This window comes from Trachinotus anak, unplaced genomic scaffold (assembly GCF_046630095.1).
Source record: "Trachinotus anak isolate AG129_WGS33_773 ecotype Australia unplaced genomic scaffold, CSIRO_AGI_Tana_v1 ptg000007l, whole genome shotgun sequence".
Lineage (NCBI taxonomy): Eukaryota > Metazoa > Chordata > Actinopteri > Carangiformes > Carangidae > Trachinotus > Trachinotus anak.
The window spans coordinates 18,372,498-18,395,538 of record NW_027273858.1 but is presented as its reverse complement, the minus strand read 5'-3'; the positions used below and the strand labels follow the sequence as shown (position 1 = coordinate 18,395,538).

At 39.5% G+C, this 23,041-nt stretch overlaps 1 protein-coding gene across 3 annotated transcripts in view; it reads right to left on the bottom strand.

The window, feature by feature from the left end:
• The window catches only part of macrod2 (mono-ADP ribosylhydrolase 2), a 388,659-nt gene that overhangs the window by 227,850 nt on the left and 137,768 nt on the right, over positions 1 to 23,041 (bottom strand). For all 3 annotated transcript variants that reach the window (XM_071481180.1, XM_071481181.1, XM_071481182.1), the window contains exon 5: positions 1,365 to 1,481. In XM_071481180.1, coding sequence (XP_071337281.1) covers positions 1,365 to 1,481 — 117 coding nt within the window. The remainder of the gene's footprint in view (positions 1 to 1,364; positions 1,482 to 23,041) is intronic.

Here is a 23,041-nt window from a genome sequence, read left to right as displayed (position 1 = left end):
CACAATCTATAACAAGTTATCAGCACAGAGAAGGTGTTTTGCCCAGAGATAATTACAATAACAGTACCCAGTGGCAGTGTGATTGCTCCCAGGTGACATTGCAGGTTATTAAATTGTCATGGTGCACCCTGTTTTGGTGCCGCAGACACTTGAACTGGCTGCCCACAAGACTGACTCACAGTTTATCTGCTCCATTTGTTTGACATCTTTACGACATACCGTATTAACACAACCTAATTTCATCTGGGCCTCAATGTCTTCTCTTGGCTGTCTCATGGAAATCCTTCAGGGTTAGGTTAGGACTGCTGGGACGTTTGTCTCGACCGAATTACACCAAGTGACACTTCTTCCATCCCATCATGTTTTCCATTTCAAGTTTGCAAGGAAAGAAGCTTGTGTCAAACTTTAAAAGTGACACGTGTTACTGACAATTACCAAAAGAAATTAGCTCAGAAATTTGTATCACAAAAATTGTTCAATTGTGAGAGGAGGTGACACACATATACACACACACACACACCACGAAACTTCCTGAGACCTGATTACAAAACATTACATCCATGACAGACACAGAAAACAAAGACAACCGTGCAGTCCCTCTTCTGATCATTTATGGCGTGACAGTAAGAGTTATGTGATCTGTTAATGGAATAAATCAGGGATGAAAAATCAATCAAATTAGGCAACTAATAGCTCTCTTAATGTCTTTGTTTGTGTGCAAATGACACTCCCATCCACCCATACAACAAGCACCAATCGTATTAATTATCCTCCCAATAACAACTCCCCATTTATTACAAATGAGTTTTTCAGAACAAATAAATTATGATTAAAATGTTTTTATTTTTAAGTAGACAGTAGATTAAAAGCACCTGTTTGTTGGCTCGGACTCGAATGACCTTAGTCATTATGTGCAGGTGTGCATATACATGTATGGGCATGTGTGCGTAGACTTTAGAGTTTCATTTGCAATTCAATCATGTTTATACCAACTTCATAGCAACTATTACCTTGGTTCATAATATGTGCATGTGCACACATGAATTTAATTTCTCTTCAAAATCCAACAAAACATTTTTTTTTTTTCCCATTACCAGTGATTTTCTGCATCAGTGCAATGCTAGTACAGTCCACCGGCTGGTTCAGGATCTTTGCTTTGAATAAATGAGGCTATTTCAAACAATATAGATTGATGCTGGATTATACTGTGTTTCACTGCTCCACTGTTTACCACTAAATCTTAATGTTCACTGGTCAGGTGATGTATCTCTCCATGGCAGCAGTTTTGATTAGAGAATGTTCCTGCGAGGCACTGGCGCACATATTACAGAACAAACAAAAACATATTAATTACTGATACTCACATCTTGCAGGGAGATCATAGCCGCAGGTGATCTTGGCTTTGCCGGTGTCACAGCCATTTAGTGAGTGGCACTCATCATACAGGCAGGACCCTGCCGCTTTGTGTATGCAGCCATCGACTGAAACACAAACATGTACAAACAGAGGTAAGGGCAATGTGAGAAGAACCATACAAAAGCAGGCACATAACATATCTCAAACCGGCTGGGCTAATTAGCGGTTTGTGTGCTTTATCATGTCAAAACAGACAACCATCGACAGGAGCAGGACCACGAACAAGCTGAAAATTATTTTTATGAGCTGGTTCTGGTTATCAAATCTCTATACTCTCAAAATGTCTCCTCAGCTCTGTATCCTCTCTCCGTAGGGGACTGCCATGGTGTGCTGCGCCTGTTGCTGGTAAATATTGACAAGCTTAGGAATGAAATTAGCTGGGCTAGGATCTAATGCCGCCTCCACACACGATGAAAATGAGACTGTTCTTCCTGTAATCCCTCTCCACTGTCAACAGCAATATACAGACAGATCATTAACTGTATTTGCTGCCTGGTGGTGGGAATCTTATATCTGCCCTGCTCTCTGTGGTGAGCCTGTAATGATGTGAATCTGTGTTCTGATTCTGTCGCACTCCCTATTGATGTGTGTGTCCTGGTTCTACGGAGACCCCAAGCCCCCGCCCCCCTAAGGTTTTAATTTTACCGGGTTAAGGCCGCGATACACTTGATTGATGGCACGTCTTACACAAGAAGGCAGAGAGATAGAAATCCACATTATCCGTCTCTGAAAGCCTGACATCTCTCCAAGAGCATGTTATCAATCACACTGAAACATCATAAAATCCTCCTCAAGTTGTCCTGTAAAAATCCTCACAAGCCATTAGAGGATAACAGAGCCAGGAGGAGGAACAGTAGCAGTTGGACAAACAGACGTGTCTTTTCCTTGATTTCTCTTTGTAAAGTCTTGGCCGGTGGAGAGAACAAGCCTCAGAGTAGATTTATCCATCAAAGATAAAGTGGTTGAGAATTAAGATAGCCTGCAGGATAACCAATGTTTGCATATTCTGAAATGATGAAAGAAAAGAGGAGAGAAATAAGATAAAAATAAAATAATCTGAACTTATTTTCCAGATAAAAGACAAAATGAGACTCTAATCACTGTCTTCATCTGTAATGTAATCATTACTCACATACGCAGCTAGGAGAAACAAAACTCTGCAAAAAGGCTGCAGATTGCTTATACACTATCTTCAAAAATGTAGTTTGCTTCACATCATCAGCACAGACAAAAGGTCTTTTCATGAGGGATGGTCCTTTTCTGAGCTCCTTTCAATTTCCCAGGGATGCGTCAACGACAACAGCTGGGCGGAAGATTTTCTGGCTCTATCAATCATCTTTAATGGACTGAGGGACAGGCACTTGACAGAGACGAATCCTGATGGCTTTTAGAAAAAGTAACATGAGTCTGACAGTGATGAGGATATGAGGAGGGATCGCTCTGGTGACAATGAAAGCTACTTAACACAACACAGACAGGATGTAGTGCTGGCTGTAGGCTTGGCATTTTTATAATATCCACTGTGCAAACAAGATTGTCCATGATCATCAGCCACACTTATTTGCATCATAATTGCTTCTTAACATCTCACAAACATGAACTGCTAAATGCACAGGCTCAACTGAAGGCTTGGGGACTATAAGCTTGTGTCTCATTTATGTACACATAAAGTCACCCCTCCCATAGAATAAACCCTTCTTCTGTTGTGTTTTATTACAGCACTGAATTAATAAGACCTAAGCACCTAAATGTGTTCACCTGATAAAGCATGTATACCACAGCACTGGTAGGGCAGTCAGCGTTTTCTAATATCTCCATTCCTACAGAGAGGGACAGGTGCATTTCCCCCAGGTTTTGCTGTGACTTACGTTTGACCTATCATATGAAGGAAATTTGAATTAAAATTTTCTTTCACAAATGCCTTCCTTTCTTGTGTCTGTTTTATGCATAATCTTTGCATAATAAACCCATGATATATTTTTGTTTTAATATAATCTATGTTAAAGCAGTTGGAGTTTGGCTTTTTTGTGCTTCTAAGTATATCATCCAAATGAAGTTTCCCTTCCCAGAACATTGAAAAGAGTCCCAAGGCACAAACAGAAAGTTCACATAAGGGCTAGAATGAAGCCACAACATGTACCTGTACTGTGGGTTTTAGCACTTTGTAACATTTTGAAAGGCGATTTTGCGGACGCTTGCTTCTGTGAGCATATTGTACACCTTGTATTTTCTGGCTTTATGACATTTTTGACCACTAAACTGGAGCAAAACCAGAAAGTAATATGAAAAAAATCAAGACAACAGAGGCTGGACATCCCATGGCTGCTACACTGCAGATTAAAATTTGGCCATTTTCAAGAGCTAATTGCTTTGTTATCCTCAGTGATTATATTGGCTGATCTAGCCGACTCATCCGCTTGATGAACGCGCCAACTGGATTCAGTGTTTCAAAAAAATTGGCATCCTGTCATTTAGGTGCACTAATGTGAAAATTAGAATATATAGAAGAGTGGGCTGCACTATACTGGTGGAGCATGAGAACATATTTTTTTAAACGAGAAAGAAATATGATGATATCTTCACAGACTGATCAATGCATCGAATATTTCAGTTTGCATTTATCTATTATAATAAACTAAAGTAATGGGGCTGTTCCTTTGAAAAACACCTTGTGACAACTTGAAATCAGGCAGTAGAGACAGTTCAAGAGCAGGGAAATATCCTCAGTCCTTCCCTCGAACAGGTGCAAAGTAAACTGTGATCTTTTCCTGGCCATATACAGCCAGCCAGGTTAGGAAAATTTAATAATACCCTCCTCCAGTTTGCAGTTTTCCCATAGGAGTCCATCCTCCCCAGACATTCTCTCTCATCATTACCGAGCATGGCTGATCTCTTACCTATGAGCACCTTAGGAACCCAGTGAGCAAAGGCATATGGGGTTCTGCGTTTCATCTCAGTAGCTGAAGACTGAGATTGTAGATAATAGTTTTAGCTTCCATTTCGCCAGTCCTCCTGTTCATGGTTGCATAACCCACTGTGACTGTGAAACTCTTTTTCTGATGCTACTCAGTGTGTCACCGTGCATCTAGTGTCAGCGAGTCCCTACAAGCCTGGAAATTTGTTCACAGTGCCCGTAAACAGAGAGGAAGATGCTGAACTGATCTGGCTGATCGCCAGAATCTTGGATGCTGCTGCCACAGATTTAATTTACCTGCTTTTCTTAGACTGCTTCACAGAATGGGTGGTGTATATGCCTTTCTGTTCTGAGAGGGGTAGGGAGGAATAGAATATAGAATAGAGACGTTTCAAATGTACTTTGCAATTTCAAATTCAATTGCAGAGTGTCCATTATTTAGGCAACTTAAAGCAGATCTCAGTTCCCATAAGTGGAGATATGACCCACCATGAATTTATTTCTTGTTTAAGTAGGATTTCAGCATTATTCCCTGCAGATTTCTGCATTATAGATGCCTGCAACATTACAAAGACAGCCTCAGATTCTCATTAACTAAAGCCCCTTTTACACAGCCCGTTCAAGGAGGGAATGTTGCACTGTTATTGTGCCCTGCCGTTCAGTACAGAAGGTTTGAACACGAAATGGGGGGGTCCCATTGTTGTCCTGCCATTAAGCTGCCAGCAGAGGCAGTCACAGAGCCAGATCGACCTCTGTGTAAAGGGGAGAGCTGGCATGGTGGTACAGACACAGACACACACCGCTGATTCACACACTGGAGCCCCTTTTAAACAGAGATGCTGCTATATTGATGTTTAGATGACCCTTCATTATATCAGCTTTGCTTGTTTACACTGAACCAAACAAAGCCAACATAATATTTTATCAAGTTTCTTATTTAATTCTGCTGTAAATATAACTCCATGTTCACATGGACATTGTGGAAATTGCTGAAATTTTGCAGCTACACAATGAGATTTCATGTGAATTATGAATGTCTTTATCATCCATATCCCCATGTCTTTGAGTTTCAAAAGGACTCCTGAATGCCATTATACTTAGAAGCAACAAACATATTCAAATGCAGATATAAAAAATAAATAAATAAATAAAATCATTGCAGTACTGAAAGGTGACCAAAGTGACCTCTCTCATCTCCAAGCTTTCAACCTGAGTCACATGTCAAACAGAAGCCCATAAGATGAACATGTGCTTAGCAATCTGATGCACAATCATTGGTGTCCAGTTCTATAATTCAGCTCCTGTTAAGACTTCTTTATGGAGGACATTTCATTTAACAGGCTTAATATTCACGGAGCAACATCTGCTTTTGTCCACCCCACCCCACTACTGAGCTACCTCAGCCCCAGTTGAAAAATATAACAGTTAATACCTCATCTATCTCTCCCTGCACCCTGCCACTGCTTTAGGCTGGGCCTATGTGGGACAAAACATTTATTCATCTTCTCCGAGCACCTTGCTCAGAGAAAGCTTCCCCGAGCAGCCACTCCAGTAAGTCCGCACAGCTAATGAAGATAACTTTGAGCGGTGGCTGGACGGTATCCCTCTGTACTCATAATGGGAACAAGGAGAGAGAGAGAAAGAGACAGAGAGAGAGACATATTGAGAGAGACAAAGAAGAGTGTGTGTGTCAGTCTAGAGCAGTTTGAATTAGTTACTCAGCTGTAACCTTGGCTCCTGCCATTGTTGAAGACACCTCTGCCTCGTCCTCTCAAGGCTCCGTTCCCACATGCATTAAGGGACTCAGCAAAGCTCTGCTTACTCTCCCTGGGCTTCTCCCAGGCAGCCCGAAAACCAAGGGCTTTCAATCGCTCCCTCAGACACAATGAATACCTGCTCTGCTCTCATTACAATACCCTGCTTTTCAGAAATAGTGTCAGCTGCAATTTTCTCTCCTAATTATTTTCCGCTCCTCTGAGGGTTGGGTTCAGGACTGGAGCCAGAGGAGGCAGCACGGGGTGGGCAGGAGGGAGGGGGAAGGGCTGAGCTGGATTCTACCTGGCTGGATATGGAGAAGTCTGAATATCAGTCCATAATCTAACAGAGGGGAATAGGTAGTCATCTACATCAAGCTGGGCCATAACTTTGACCTATGTGCCCGTGGGGCATTGCCTGCTGATCTCAAACACCAGCTCTTCTTGTGGGCAGGTCAAGCAGTAGGGACCAGAGGTTTTATCGATGCCCTCTCACACAGAGTTGTGGTTTCCAAACAAAAGCAAACATATCCCTGAAACTATTAAGCCATAAATTCCCTTTCACCTATTTTTTGTAGTATCCATGGCAACAACATATTTCCTCTCTCCTCACAGCACTTTCAGAGCTGTACACTGATCAAAGCCCCTCCACAATTCCACCTCTGTGATTTACGACAGCATTTTCTACTCAACTAATTTCAGTGAAGGAGATAATGACATGGATTAGTTGCTAATCAAGTGCCAATCAGAGATCTGGCTGAACTAAATGTCAGGTGGAATATGTTCAAACTATTGTGGTTACTCCCTTGTGATACCGGATTATGTGTCCTAATCATGGTAATTTTGGATGCAACAGGAGCCAGAGCTCACTCTCTACTGTAACCAAGTTCCCAGGAAAGGGATAATAATCTCCATTTACCTGTAATACTCAGGTAAACAGGGGATTTGGACTAATAGAATGCTAGGCAGATAGTCACAGATGTTACTCTCTAAAGTGACATAAAATACCTCAGGCTTACATGACTCACAATTCCCCTGACACTAGTATGTAAGCAGAAACTAGAATAAATGACATAACAATCACAGGTTCCACTACAACACTGTGGAAACCCTGTTATTATTGTTACACTTCAGCCCCCAAGTTGACAAATATGTCAGCAAAGATTGTGAGTGTTTTCTCTGAAATGGCGTAAAGAAACCCAGTAGGTTACAGTTTTAGATTTAACTATTATAACATACAGTAGGACATATCAACAACAGAGCACTTTGAGCCTAATTCAGCACTAAGACATCATAAGCGGTGAAAGGGGAACCTCTGCTGAGTTGCCCTTAAGCAAGGCAGTAAATCTTCAGCTGCCTAATGAAGCAGCATAGTAACTGTAGAGGAGTGTACTGCACACACCTCAGCTGTGAACGTGTCTAACATTACGAGTAACAACAGGTCACCACTGAAGACAGAATATGTGAGCTTAAAATTGATGACTGAGAGAAAAACCAATAATGACCTAAAAATCAACTCTCAAAGGTGATTTTAATTAGGCTGCATTCCCCCACAAGCTTAAAAAAATAACTTTAAAACAAGATTGTTATATTCACAGTTCAAGACAATTCATGGATTTGATTCCATGCCGTAACCTGCTATTTTCTGCTGTTACTATTAAAGTCTCTATATTGTATCATAGATATATTAGACTAAAACAGCCAGGGTTATTGCAGCTGTTTAAAAACAGAGCTTCTGACAGCATTTGCAGAACCTTTTAACCTCCTGCTGACATTGTAATTCTCAGATTGTATGTTAGTCAGAGTTTATTTCAGTGTAACATAACACAGTTAGTTTGAAATAAATTAAAAGACAGTTGCGTTAATGTTACCATGGTACTTAATTAATAATCCTTAAGCCTTCAATCACTCAGCTCACTGTAGACATATTCAGCTAAAAAAAAATTAATATTTTTACCAATCATAATAATTATGGACAGTGAAGCTAAAAAATACTGATGTACTCTATTCATGCTACTCATCTGCACTAGAGCTGGATTTGAGGAGCAGGGGCTGAATTTAGATATATTAGTAACACACAGTCTTCATGCTGTTATTCCCAGGGCCGTAAAGGAATCCCAGGTTAGGTTACCACAGCTCGTGTGACACTGTCGTTGGAACCCTGGAGGCCGACAGCTGCGGACGACTCGGTGCCAGACCCCAGCCGTGCTGAAGTCTCTGAGACAATTGTGATGGCCCTGGACCTCACATTTAAAGATGTTGTTTTAACGGCTCTGTCTTGTTTTTGGAGGATTCTCTGTCTGAGGTAGTGGAGTCATTCTGTCCAGCAAGCAACCTTAAGTACACTGTCTGAATTCTTTACACGACAGTGTTAGTCTGTATTCTCCTGAGCAACTCCAGACAGGTTAGCAACACTTTATTTGGATGATGATGTTTCTGCACTGAAATATCAAATAAAAGTTTTTCTACTGTAACTAATAAACTTGACATCACTTTAAATCTTAAATCCAGCCCTACAATGAGCCCAGATATTGACTATGCACAGACACAATTGTGAGCTTCACTTTGAATTATGTAGATGCTTTAATGTCAATTTGAATTGAGCTGAAAGGACAAGCAATATCAACAAAGGATTATCGAAATGTAGTGTGACAAGCTTCCCAGTATGGTTTCCAGGTCTCTTTTGCAGTTTACATGCCTTAGCTGTAAAAATTTATATTTTTTTATATATAGCGCATGGAAACTGTACAGAACCAAATGGGCATGAGTTCCTTAAACTAAACTCTACTGATATCGTAGTGAAATTACAATATCTGTGGACATACAGGTGACCTGCAAAAGGGTGCCAGCACATCATCAAACCACCAGTGTTAGCAACATCTTTCAAGATATCAGCCGTGTCATTTGGAAACAAGGTTGGCATCGTCCCGGTATCACAGATTGTGATCCCAGCTGCTTACAGACTGGTATCCTGCCTGATGAAAATCCACCATTTGTGTGCTCCACTACTCTATCTAGGTCTCAGAACCTTCTTTCATTTCTGGCTGTGAGGTGCCCTAATAATCACAGATAAACACAAACCTCCTGTTACAGCTTCCTCTCCCTTCTTCAATATCACACTCATTTTTCACCTTTGACTCCTCATCCAGTCTCTCATTACAAACAGGCACTCTGTCAATGTGGCTATTATCAGCTCGTCTCCTAGGTTAGATTACCTTTGGCACCCCAGCCTTACTATTACTGCCAAAGGAAAGAGATAGAGTGAAGGGGAGTCTCAGTAGACAGTATGGTATGAAAGACTGTAAGATCCTTTCCTTCAGAAAAGCCAATCTGAAGTGCAACGTAACATGTGTCCATGTGTTAGTGTGTTTCTTGCTCGCAGAGTATCCTACTAAAGTTCCTCTTAATGTGGCATCAGACCACAATGAAAAAAAAAAAGCACAAAAAACACACAAAATTGTCATTTGTGCGTTTCATGTCATAATTGTCTAGAAGTTAAATTGTTTATAATTAAAAGCATTTCCATTGGTTCTTTGGGTTCATGGGAGGAATCAAAGCATTTCTGAACAACCTGAAACATTATTAACAAGAACAACATGACATGTGGTAAATTCCTCCCTGTGAGGGATTCTGACATCAAAGAGCTCTCTTGGCGGGGGTTTACCAGAGCAGTACATCTCTGGTACACAGGTAGTCAACACGTAACCCCCCACCACCACAAAGCATCTCCTATTAATAAGGTTGCCACCTAACTCGGTGGGTGAGGGGAAAATCAGTTGCCAGAGAAGATTAAATGAAATGCGCTTTTTTACTAATTTCAAAGTATAATCCTGCTGCTGACCACTAAGGGCTCCCCTTGGACTAGATCAAGAGTCAAAACCACACGTTAAATTATTGATTAGACACATCATGTTTTTGCTTAACATTAATGAAGACCTACCACTTCCAGCACTACTGCTTCATGGAGTCTTTCATGTTTTCGGTGTGTTTTCAGCATTATATTAATGATAAGAAGCTCTATCAGTCAGATGCCTCTTTTTGTTCCTTAAAACCACTCAGGAAGCTCTGAAATCAATAGAGCACACACATTTTCATTCAGACATAATTAAATGTTGCCTCCTAAAACAATAATAATTGAGAAATTCAGCTAATAAGGGACACACTAATGTTGAGAAAACATAACCCCCAGAGCGGATCCTGGCCAATTTCATCATAAATTACTTTCCTGCACAAAGTTCATCTTTGAGTCACCCAAGAGAGCCTGCCGCGTGATGGTAAAGAATGGCTTTTCTCAGAACAACCTGGCTAGAGGTGAGAGTTGGAACAGAAGCACTTTGTTCGATGCATACACTGCTCTGAGAAGCAACAACCGTGGACAGGACTAGACAAATGCATGTAATTATTGAGCAATCTGAATAGCAAGCTTTAAGGCTGGTGAGCAGAGAAAGCAACCATGGCTGCTGCTTCAGACTCTTGGATCTTCAGGCCAAACTCTCTGGCAAGTCAGTAATTGCGGAAATGAAGAAAGATGGAACCGTTCAATGAAAGACCACTGCTTTGGATTAAAATGCATGAACAGCTGTTGCTATTATGCATGGTTCTTTGGGTTTGCTGCTGCAAGGCGCTTCTTCAGCAAAGCTTATAGCCTTGTACAATACATTAACATTTGCAAAGCAGCACACGAAGCATGTCAAAACCACAGAGAGCTATGGAATTAAAAAGTCATCATAGTTTTGTATTGTTGTGTTTCTTGATCATTAACCTTATTTATCTGTGAAAACAGAGGCTGTGGATTTTTTTAATTCCTGTCCAAGTGCAACAAATAAAGGTCTATGGCAGTATGACTGAACTATAGCTATGGTTATTTCTACAGCTGTTAAACCAGGAGCAATAAACATTTTCACAACAGTAAAAATCAAAAAGGATTTTTATAACAATGCAATTTGCTATTGACTGTTGGCACTGAAAGTATGGAGTAACCTACAGGACTAATATATAAGCATATACTCTTGTTACTCTCGTCACTCCTGTCTGCTTGCTCTCCTATCATAAAGTATGTATAAAATTCAAGGTCTAGTAATGTTTTCTGCATCACAGAAACAGTAGGATAGGACAAGCTGAAGCCAACATGGAAACATCCATGTGCTATTAAAAATACATTATTATTTCTTTTCATAATTACCAGAAAAAATAATTATGTTTTATAGTGTCACTAAAAGATTGTCATAATATTAATTAGGTTCTTGCTAAATTGTGCATGTTTGAAATGCCTGTGGTAGAAACCAATGTAAGGTAAGTTAGCCGCTGCTGCAATTTTCTGCAGTGGAAAATGTATGTTGTATGTTTAACTCATTATTTGCTTATTATATTATAAGTTATATTTTATAATTATTTGCATATCTGATTAATGGGTTATTTGGCTGACTTTACTAAATTCTTAAATTGATGAAATATCTGCTTCTAGGGAGTTTATCATAACAGGATGCTGGAAAGTCTGACTAACATACCTGTGTGTGAGAAGAGCTAATGCCAGAGCTATCTAAACTGGAGATGAGTGTGATTTGGTATCTCCGACAAGTTAAATAAATCAGCAATTTCAATGTCATACATTTTGAAGATTTAAGACAGACACATACAGTATGATACATATTAACATAAAAATGCAATAAATCTGTTCATGTATGTCAAATCAATTTGACATGAGAATACACACAACACATGAAGCAGTGGACTCGTGTGTTAAATGCTGAATTCCTTTTCAATACCTTTTCATATTTATCTAGTTGTTCTGTGTGGCTCTAGCTTTAAATACATTTTCTCTGCATAGCCAGTAGGGAAAGGAGCTGAAGTTAAATTATATGGGCCTTTCATTGTAAACATCACTGTGATGTCTGCCTGAAAAAGGAAGAAGACTGAAAGAATTACGGTTAAGCCTCAGAATCAATACAATCATAGGTAAGTGTTTTCTTTTCTTTCAAAAGGAGATTACCAGAGTTCTCTAGATTATTATCCATTTTCCATTATGGTGAAACTGTAAACAAGATGATTAAAAGGAGTGAAAATTGAATAAAACCAGTGGAAACTGCTGGTGGGTACAAATGATTATTTGTCTTGTGATCCTCAGGAATGACAGGATTTTATGATCTCCACAGATTTAAATGTGGACTTCTGAGGTATGAAAGTCCAAAATGAATTTATTAAAGTTTTAATTAAAAATGTATTAAGTGTTATTCTGCAATTATTGTTTTTGCATCAAAAACAAAAAACATAATTATGGAGATTCCCTTTACTGGCGCCTATAATTCAGGGAAATCAAAGCACTTGTAAAAAGAAAAAAAAAAGTCCCATTGTGCCTCGCTGCTATAAAATCATTACCCTCCTGCACCTCAAAGTAAGCAAACAAAGGAAAACAGGCCACTGGGGCCAGAGCTTGCGATTGCCAGCGTGAAATCCTCTCCAGTGATTTATCTGACGGGGCCCTGACAACTTTCTTGCAGACTCCCAAAGTGTGCTATCTATTAATTGAGCCTGTGTCAGCACAGGGGAGATTAAGCGTCCGCAGCTGCCCACTGAAACGTCTTCCCCAGGCCCAGCTGTGAGACACAAATCAAAGGCCGCGGCACTGAGACGAACCGGCACTACACGGAGACCACCTCCATACAGACACAAAGCTCAACACTAATGTCCTGCCTTGATTGACCAGCAAATATCTCTAGTATGATGCCTGATCGTGACTGTTTACAAAATCTGATAAAATTTGACACTTAACTGAAGATTCAGATCAATTCCAATGTGCTGTCTGAGGTAAGAGAATATTTCTTTTGCTTTATAGATCTGCAAGAACCACAACTGCAGTAGTTCAGCTCTGTTCCCCTGTGGGTCAAACAATGCATCAGCACTTGGCACACTATTCATAGACTTGACTTATAAGCATGCCTATGATTTACCTCTTGACTCCCTGTCCTTCATAAATGATTTTGCTGTGCTTTTCTCCCCAGACTCTGTTGCAGTAAAAAGCTTCTAGTAGACCTCTGGGCTCGCTCTCAGCTCCCCACATCCTCAGTTAAAGGCCTGTCGTCCTCCCACTGCCTTTCCTTGTAAAAGCCCTGTGTGGTCTTAGTGCTTAACTAGTGGCCATGGCCTGGCTCCACCATGTGAGGCTCCTTGCTGCAGAGCCAAGGATTAACCGAAATGGGGCTTTTATAATTATACCGTCATCATTCCAGGCCTTTCCTGCTGGTCCTTTTAATTAAGTAGATAATTTTTCTCTGGGGAAGACCAGCTTTAACATACTTACCGGCTATTTCAAAAGCAGACTTTTCTCAGAACTGTGGCAAAGATCTTTTCAATAAAGACTATTAATTGTTATGAACTAATAAAAAAATATCAAATTTGTGAGTATGCCAGTGCTGCATGTGGCAGCAACTAATATATATTGGTGGGGGGTTATGTTAATGCAAGCACTTAAGTGTTTCCTTTGTGTCCCAAACCTCAGTGACGACTGTAAAAGCCACCCTATCACTGAAGGATAAGGGTGAATCTTGGAGGATAATAGGGTGTTCTGTCACTCACACCTTTGTGAGTGACAGTGACAAGTCTAATAACAAGGGAGATGCCTGGTCACCCTCCCGTTCATCCATTTCACCAAGGGGACCTATCTCTGCTATCCTGTGGGCAGTCACGCACCCATGCAGCACCCACCTTGCTCTGGAGAGGTTTTATAATTCAAATGGAACGGTATAATGGCCTCTACAGTGACAGCAAGATAGTTGCTTGTTCACAGTTTGGCTTACTGCCCATTAATTTTAAAGCCCCTTCTAACACAACCCAAATGTTTTTTTCTGATGCACACCAGGAAAAAGATATAGCAGTGAATATGGTCATTTGGAGACAAACATAATTTCTTATTTTCCACTCTGCTTGAGTACAAACACTTGCTCTCAATCTAGAGAAAAGCAAAAATAATGAAATTCATACCATTCCATATCAAGACTTCATGGATTACAGAGGACTTATTGTTATGATTAAACATAACAAACTTGAAAAATACACCATCATACACCACTTTCTGTATCACAAACTGGCAGAGCTGGATAGCAGTTATTGAGGCTATGATAGAAGCCACTGACCTTCCCGAGATGATATGTGGACTTACAATACAGTGCACTGTCACCTCTGAGAATATTAGTTATCAATTCTGACTTTAAATCTCTCAGGTCAGCATTTATGTCATCTAAGCAGTAGAGCAGCGGTGATGGATGTCAAATGAAGAGCGGGCTACATTCTTTGTTTTGGAGCTAATCTGATGATTTCCTTACAGCCTCTTAAGCAGGTTATGATCCATTTTTCATGTCTTATACTAAGAGAGGATATATTAAATCCATTTATGGCACAATTGCTGATGCCATTAAAGAAGAGCTTAAGATATTATTAAAATCAGATTATTTGCATATCAAAGCTGACTGTACCTCAAAAATAAGACGCACACAAGGTTTGAAAAAAGGGAAATACTGATGAGCTCATTTTCGTGTTTGTGGGTGCAGATGTGTTTTTGCATTGCACAGTGTTTTTGCAGTAAACTGTAAAATTCTTTAAGCCATATCTTTGGTTGGAAAGTGTTTTTTGGTCAGTAAGGTGTAATCCAACCAGAAACCAACATTCAAGACTGCCAGTGTAGTTAGTCAATGTAGGTCTGAAAGACATAAAAGATGGTTTGGCACTACTTAGATCTGGCATGGAAATACTATCTGTATCCAAATGTACTGTTTGGACACCGATCAAATCGTGATCACCCCTGTGCATTACCATCTGATATTTTGCATCTGCTGCTATGGCAATGTGACCTGATGCCCAAACTGGATTTGGTCACGCCTTACTAAAACTTGGGCAAGCAGGTGATGAAGAGGAACAGGCAAAACTGACAGATGAGGTGAGCACTGAAACACTAGCCAAGATAATGTCCAGCCTGCACTTGTTCAAAACAAGAGGAAAAAAAAGTCACCACTTCCATTTTCCATTGTAGAAAATAAGAGCTGTAGTGGGAGAGAATAAAGAGAATAGTGCAGGATATCATATGTTAACAGTAGCTGAGTGGCAGACAAACTTCAAAATGAGTCATGATATTTTTGCTTCTTGCATGATATTTTCTATCCAAAGGCAAATACACTCCACAATACTGAATACACCTGGCAGAGATACTAGGGTTTGGCTCTCCTCTCTCTCTCTGGAAATCATAAGCCGAGAGTGTAGCTACCTTTCCCCAAATATCTTATTTAATATTTTCATTTGATATTTTAAACTAAGGAGAGTTTGACCCTCACAAAACAGTGCAGTATTTAAGGAGAATATTCCAAATTGCAAATACCGTCACACCTAATACCTTCACTTTATTAAATTGCTTTGCATACAAAATAAGAACTGATGATACCTTGGACATAAAGGTCATTTACTGTTGACATTATGGGTCAGATTCTTACAATGGCCCAGAAGAAGGAAAGTAAAACTAAAATTTTGTTTGGCACAAGTGTTTTTCTTTCCTCATCTCTCATATCTTTAATATTTTTTGCTCATCATGACTGCACAGAAATAGAATAGCTGAGAGGAGTGTAAATACAAATCAGGCAGCCTAGAGGTGGGCGCCCTGCTTTTGAAGGGCATGACAGGATGTAATATGATTGCTTATAATTGATGGCAGACACTACAACACCACCTGATATTTTATTACCCAACCTCACACTGCAGGTGCACCTGAGCTACATAAAACCTCTGATCGCAAAACCATCTAATCTGTCGGTCATGGCCAAACAAGCTTGTATTATGAGATTCTGTGACCACCTGCATATGAGCTTTACAGCTTAAAAATTGGGCTTTGAGTCAAACATAATGAGCTGTTGGCCAACTTTACACTAATTACATGGCAATGCATCTTTGAGATATCTCACAACAGGCCATGTGAAGTAAAGCATGAACAAAACTCAGAAATAAGACATGCTGGTCCCTTAACAAATAATTCCTGGATGGGCAGAGACTCAGATAAACTTTGATCCCCTGCAAGGACACTGAAGGTGGAACTGCTTCCACACATTGTGGGCTGTCTGAGTGTCACTCAGTGACAGAGGTGTTAGAGATGTTAGCTATAAAGTTAATTAGTCAGTGTGAACCAAAGCCCAACAATAGCACTTTGAAGTAGCACTGATGCTGATATCAAGCTATTATGTTAGTTAATCTACAGACGAAAGCAAGACACTTTGGCCGGCTTTAGACCGTCAAATTACACAGAAAATAAACCTCAATTTTTTACAGTTATGGTTCAAAATTGGTGCAGTTTACGTTACTAGGAGCAATTTCCAACATTTTATACAGTGACATTTCAAAAGAGTTTTCAAATGTGTAACAAATGTGATATGTTGTTTTATAACTCATTCAATATGTATGTATCTTTAACTTGTCCCTGCTTAATGCATGGGCATATTCATGTTCCTGAACACAGTGACTGGCAAAATAAAACCTTGGCACAAAGAATGACAACCACATGGGATCACTACAAGCAACTGTTTTTTCATACTCTGTCTCCTAGAAATTACATTCACATACTACTAAAGTGCTTTCACAATTACGTTGGCTGGATAGTGTAGAGGCCAGGGTTCACACCCACAGTTTTGTCTGGTTAGATTTAGGCAACAACAGCACTTAGGTTAAGGTTAGGGTTACATTGTGGGTTTAGTTAAATGTAAATAAAAATGTTGTGTCTGCAGTCTCTTCCCTTTTTTGTATTAAAGCACACCACAATGTTTTTCTGACTTTAACCAAGTGCTGTGAGCTCTTTAAAGTAACCATAAAAAGTTTAATGATGCTGTAGTCACTACAGGTGGATATCGTAGTGTAATATCAAATATTTTGGTGGAGAACAAATACATTATCTGTGAACATCTTTATGATGCTTTCAGTATAAACATTTTCGCAACTTGCCAAATACATAAATTAACAGTATATCCTCATTGTGTTAAGAGAAAACACATTTATGTTTTCTTCCAAACATATGTGTTTATACAGTGATATTAAAGCAATTTCTGGGAGCCAGATTAATTATGACATTCCTAAACATTTGCAAAAATTGTTCATTTATCCAAAATTGCTTTAAAACTAAGTCATGAAATTAACCGTGTCAGCTTCACTACTTAAAGACGACAGAACGCTTTACCACAGTGATCAAAAATGGAAATAAAGCATCTGATGTGTCCCAGTTGTTGATTTATCTGACATTTCTTTTGTATTTCAACCGTTTTTTCTTTCTTTCTCCCACAAAATAACAAATTAGGCCAAGGCAGTTCTTAGCTATTATTACAATTATACATGGAGTTGGATCACAAAAAGAAGTGTAGAAATTATTAGTAGATATAATATTACTGACTGTTTGTGGTCAGAACATTACCCTGCTGGAAAATTAGGGTGAACGCGTACACCCTATAAGAAGAAAAGAGTGCATGCCTACATTTTTTTTATATTTTACAGCAGGTTCTTTATTAAGTGTGTGTCAAAAGCAGCACAGAAGCTGTGCAATTAACTTGATTTGAAATAAGTGTAATTAGGAACACTGACACAAAAATATCCACTGCTCCACAGCACTAATGAACACTAGTTATCAGCAGTTGTATATCAGACAAAAGATACAATGAGTAGTTTGAGGCTGCTCTAATATACAGTGTTGATGTATGTTTGTGTGTATATTTCATATATATAATATATGTTTGTTTTCCTTTGTGTTCCTACAAATGTTGAGATGTCATATGTTGTCCTTGTGTTAATGTCACATTTTTACTGCTAAGATGATCTTGTATACTCAGTAGGCTAGTAGTACTAGTAGTAGAAGTAGTAGTGGTGGTAGAAGTAGTATATCGAGAGAAGTTGTATTGTGGGGTCATAGTAAATAGGAATCCCACCCTCCATATAATTTTGTTCTTGTAAGGAAATCTTTGGACAAGTTACAGCAAAATGATTACTGTGGAGAGTAACAGAAGAGAACAAATGTCACTGGTCACTAGTGAGATGCTATGACTGATTTACTTCATTTTCAGCCATTTTAAGTGTTTGTCTGGTGGCCAGGTGTATGGCACTCCCATGTTAATGAAAGGGTGAGCAACATACTGGGCCTCTAGCCAGGGATTATGGTGGGTTTAAGACAGCAACGGCCAGGAAACCTAGCCAGGTCCTCTCAAAGTCTATGCAATCTGCAATGCAAATCAATCAACAGTGTGTGGCCAGTGCAGCAGCACTGCAGAACAGCCTGACTGTGAGCAGTCACTGTTGAAATAATCTCTTTCTTCCTGAGTAGCCATCCTTCTCTGTCAGATGCCCTGGCCATCTCATAGCTATCGCTCTAATTAGACGGGGATCCCCGGAGCAGGCAGTGTGATGGAAGACAGGAACACCAATATACCGTCATCTCCATCAGTTGTAAACAGTGACTTCTTATTAGTAAGTTGTTTTTTCTTTACAACAGAAAATAGAAACAATGCACAGTCAATATCAGAGAGAGCAGGGCCTTTACCATACTTTTAAAGAGAAGTTTTCACCTACTAACAGGTAAAAACATGTATACCTTCATTACATTCAGGTGTGACTGTAATGTACCAAGGCTTTGTGAATTACTGGTGCAGATTTTCAACAATCTCACAATGGTTGCAGTGACATATACAGGAAACATGCCTTAGTAGTTCCACTAGTCTACTCAGTTTACTTTGTAGTTAGTGACTAATTTGCTCGTCAGCTATACAGTATATTTCATACATGCTCAGGAAAAAGTGCAATATGCAGCATCACTGACAATGACGTGCATTTGTAATGTATGTAGTTATGACCTGTGAATGCCTGAATTAAGTGTACACTGCTCAATACAGAGCAGACCAGTCTTACATAAACTGACTGTTATCACACTGTGGTGCAGCAGAGGACTCAGGAGTCTGAACAGCAATTATTCAACTCGCTTTAGGATTCTAAAATGTCAACAATCTTGATATTTTTGCTATTCAGAGAGATTAAATAAATAACTGTACATGTTCATATACCAGGACCCTTCATGTTCTAGCCTCTCATGATCATCTAATTTATAGTTCCATGAGACATTATGTGTGTGTCTGTCACTCCCAACAAAGTTGAAGCGCCTGCCCTGAATCCCACTGTAGTACTTTTATCCTAAGAAATGATGTGCATACCCTTCTCCATCTCAGCAGAACTAAAGATGAGCTAGGCTTCCTGGTTATAGGCTAGATGTTATGATTCCTATTTCACATTGCATTTACTAAAGCCAGGTATGAAGCATGCAATTCATTTCTCTTTTTCTCCTATCTGTCTCTCAGATCATTTCTGCTGAGGCCCGGCAGATGGGAAGAAGAGGAATAGAGCAAAGCAACAGATCAAATCCAAGGGTGATTCTTGTGTCGTTTCACTAAATAGTAGATATATCCCGGTAACGTTGCCATGGTTGCAGTGCAGTGGAAAAAATGGGAGGTAAAGTGTAAATCCCATCACTGATCACTTGGCTATACTTTCATCATATCTGGCGGTTAAGGTAAAATGTGTCATTGGATCGGTGGCCTCGCAACAAGCTAGATTAAAAGGTTGAATAAAAATGGTGACATCAAGGGTGAGAGTCTCCACTTCCCATGTGCCTATAATGGCTGAAATATTGTATTCAGTGAAACAAAATATGCACAAGAGACAACAACAAAATGGAAAAAAAAGGGGGAAAAACATTTGGTAACCTATTTATTAAATAAATGTAATATTGGAGTATATTTGTGACAGGACTGGAGGGCAGGCATAATGAATGGCTTCTCTGAAGTCATTTAGAACAGATAAAAACTAGTTTAGTTTAATTAGATTTTCAAATGGGTGGGGGTGTTGTCCCAGTTCTGAAACTGAACAGTCTTTGTGAAGTTGCATTTAAAAGCTCGGGTGCATAGGCTACTCTAAAATACATAATAACTGTGCATTTTAATAAGCTTGAGAAGTGTGAGGCAAAATAAGCTGAAATCTGTCTGCATGAACAATGAGATACATCAGTCATATCCTTTGTAATGTCATCCTGCAACCACTGCACATGCACATAATAGTATAGTAAAAATCAAGGTTATTAAATCAATTTGTTAACAATTAACATTGTTAAAATAAAAGTTAAAATTTTTTACAGTAACAAACACAAAACAGTAAGTCCTCATCACTAAACACTCACGCAGGCAAAGCTTTACCATTCTTTTTGTGTCAATAATAGTCATCTTAGGCCACCTACTCTGCACACTTTTCGTCATGACACTCATTTAAAAAACACACAAACATTTAATTTTCGGAGAATGATAGGTGCATGCTCAGGTTCCAAATTCAATGGAATATACTATAATGAGTAGAAATCCAGAAATTAGGCAGTATTTTTGAATTGTTGTTTGAAAAAAAAAATGCTTAAACAAGCACAAACTAAAAATACAGACTATGCTTCTTGTTTTTTTTTCCCCTCGATATGTGCTCCATTGAAGAGTACAATAACAGGTTGTGCCTCCCCCATGGCCTGTAAATCGAGTGGATGATTGGAAATCACTCCAAAGTGAAGCCAGACAACCCCTCACCTGCACTGAAGAAAGTACAACAGCCAAGATATGGGATCTAATAGTAGGCTAAAGGCACGCAGAAAAGCTCAATGCATGCTCATATTTTGCAGTCACAGACACCCACCTGATTTAGAGTGTACTTTTTTCAAGTAGCCATGTTACAAGCCTTTACATCAAAGCTGACAATGGAACTGTTGCCCAAGATGAGGAAACAACTGTGCCATTGTGTGGCGCTCAGAGGACACTTAGTTGAACTACATGCCAATCAATGAGCACAATTAATGTTCCAATGAACACCAGGCACTGATTCAGCTGCTGATGCTTTAACTGGATAGAACTAAAGAGGCAGAGAGGATGACCCTTTCAGTGACCCTTATCAATGGTGCTGTGCCTGGAGCACAACCTTATGAATGACCCTAGTGTCAGAGGTTGATCAGGACAACCCTGCTTAACCCCTGGACACATCAGCCTATGAGGCCATTTAGCATCATTTGAAATCATGTGTCAAAAGACAGCAAGCATCTGGCAAGCATTTTTTCAATAAGATGAGAATTGGGAAAAATTAGCCGTGACAAGTAGATTGGTGGTTCCCAAGCACACAAGGACGCTCAGGAGAGGTAGGGTGAGAAATAAAACTTTCTGAGTGTGCAAACAGTAATCTTCATTCACATGAACTGAGCAGTCTAACAGCTTAATGAAGATCATGCATGCAGAAATGTTTAAATGTAGTACCATGGTAGTGTGCAGTGGACACTTCTATGAATGAAATCCTCCAGCAACATTTTAATCAAAATCTGAATTTTAATTTATCATTATTTCAGTAAACAATGTTGTTTGGGGAACACTTAACTACATGTTTATTATTATTTAATGCAGGTTAGTCACTTTACAATTGGGGTTGTCAGTTGTTGTAGCTCAATAGCTAAAGCTTGACTATAAAACATTAACACTGACAACTTCAGATCCTGCATATCCTATGTGGTATAAATGTCTACTATTACAGCACCGCAACATGCCAAAAAGGCATATCTTATCTTTTATCAGTTGACAGAGAGGCTGATTTGACAGGTACAAACCCCTAAGGTCTGCAGAGAGGAAGATGTTCCACTACAGTACTGCAAAGGAGCTTCATAACCAAAAGATATCACTGAACCAGTCGACACAACATCTTAGGGATCCTGATGAACACCTCACAGTATTTATATTTAAACAGATTCAAGCTGTAAAAGCAGTAGATAACCTGTTCAAATAAATCAAACACTGAATTTTTAGAAAGAGTGACTGTGAAGATAAAACCAGAAGTAGTGCCGGCCTTAAGTGTGAAGCATTGTATCATTTGAATGACTTCGCTAATGAATGTGAGGTAAAGTTAAGTCAGTAATCTTCAGCGACCTAGCCAATTGCCTTTTACAGGGAATAAGAGGTCTTTGGGTTTAAAAAGGAAGAGAGAGAGTAATTACATGCACAAAGTCAGACTGGCCTCAGAAAGTTTCAGGTTGACTTAGCAGGTGCTAATGGGATGTTTGACAGCTTAGGCTTTGTGAAGTGGAAGCAGCATCTCAGACAGTGAGATGACTGGAGACACCCAGCCACTCACTGATGCTGCGACTGACACGAGCTGACAGTCAGCTCCAGACCGGCCACTCAGCCTGCTGGACAAAACACTACTCTAGAAGCCCTATGAAAAACACATGCGACTGGTGAGAAAGACAGCACATTCTTAAACGACAGAGAGACAAGGCCTGTCTAGCATCTGTCATGCTCATCTGACAAAGACAGAAGAAAGCTGCAGTTCTTTTGTGTCACAGTTGTAATTTCAGAGTTGTTAATTACTATCCAGAGCACTGAAATCGATGCCAGCTTGCTGGTACTATCAAATGATTTCTTTCAGCTACAGGATATGTCAATGGCACACATAATTCTCAGAGTGCTATTGTAGTTTGACAGGATAAGATGTAAAAAAATACTGTGGATAACACTTTGAACATCCCTATCAAAGGAAATGAATCATTTCTGACGTCCAGGACCCTGCGTCTGGTGTGCCTGCGTTGATATGTCCAGATATGGCATTCTTTGTGCTGTTTTGATTATTCAACCATCCATGAGGTGCTGTGACTCATGATGTCTCTCTGTGTACTTGAAAACACATTTTTAGTCATCCTGTGGTCAATCCACATCAATACTGTTAGCACAAAGCTCGTCCAGACACAGTTAAAAAAGTTTTTTCTAGACTGTAGTAACGATGGCTACAATATCCACTTGTTACTGTTCGTTTGCAAAAGTGTTGTATAAGATAAAAGGGGGAAACGGTTCTGTAGCTACTCTAACAAGCAATTGCTGTGGCCATTATGCATTGA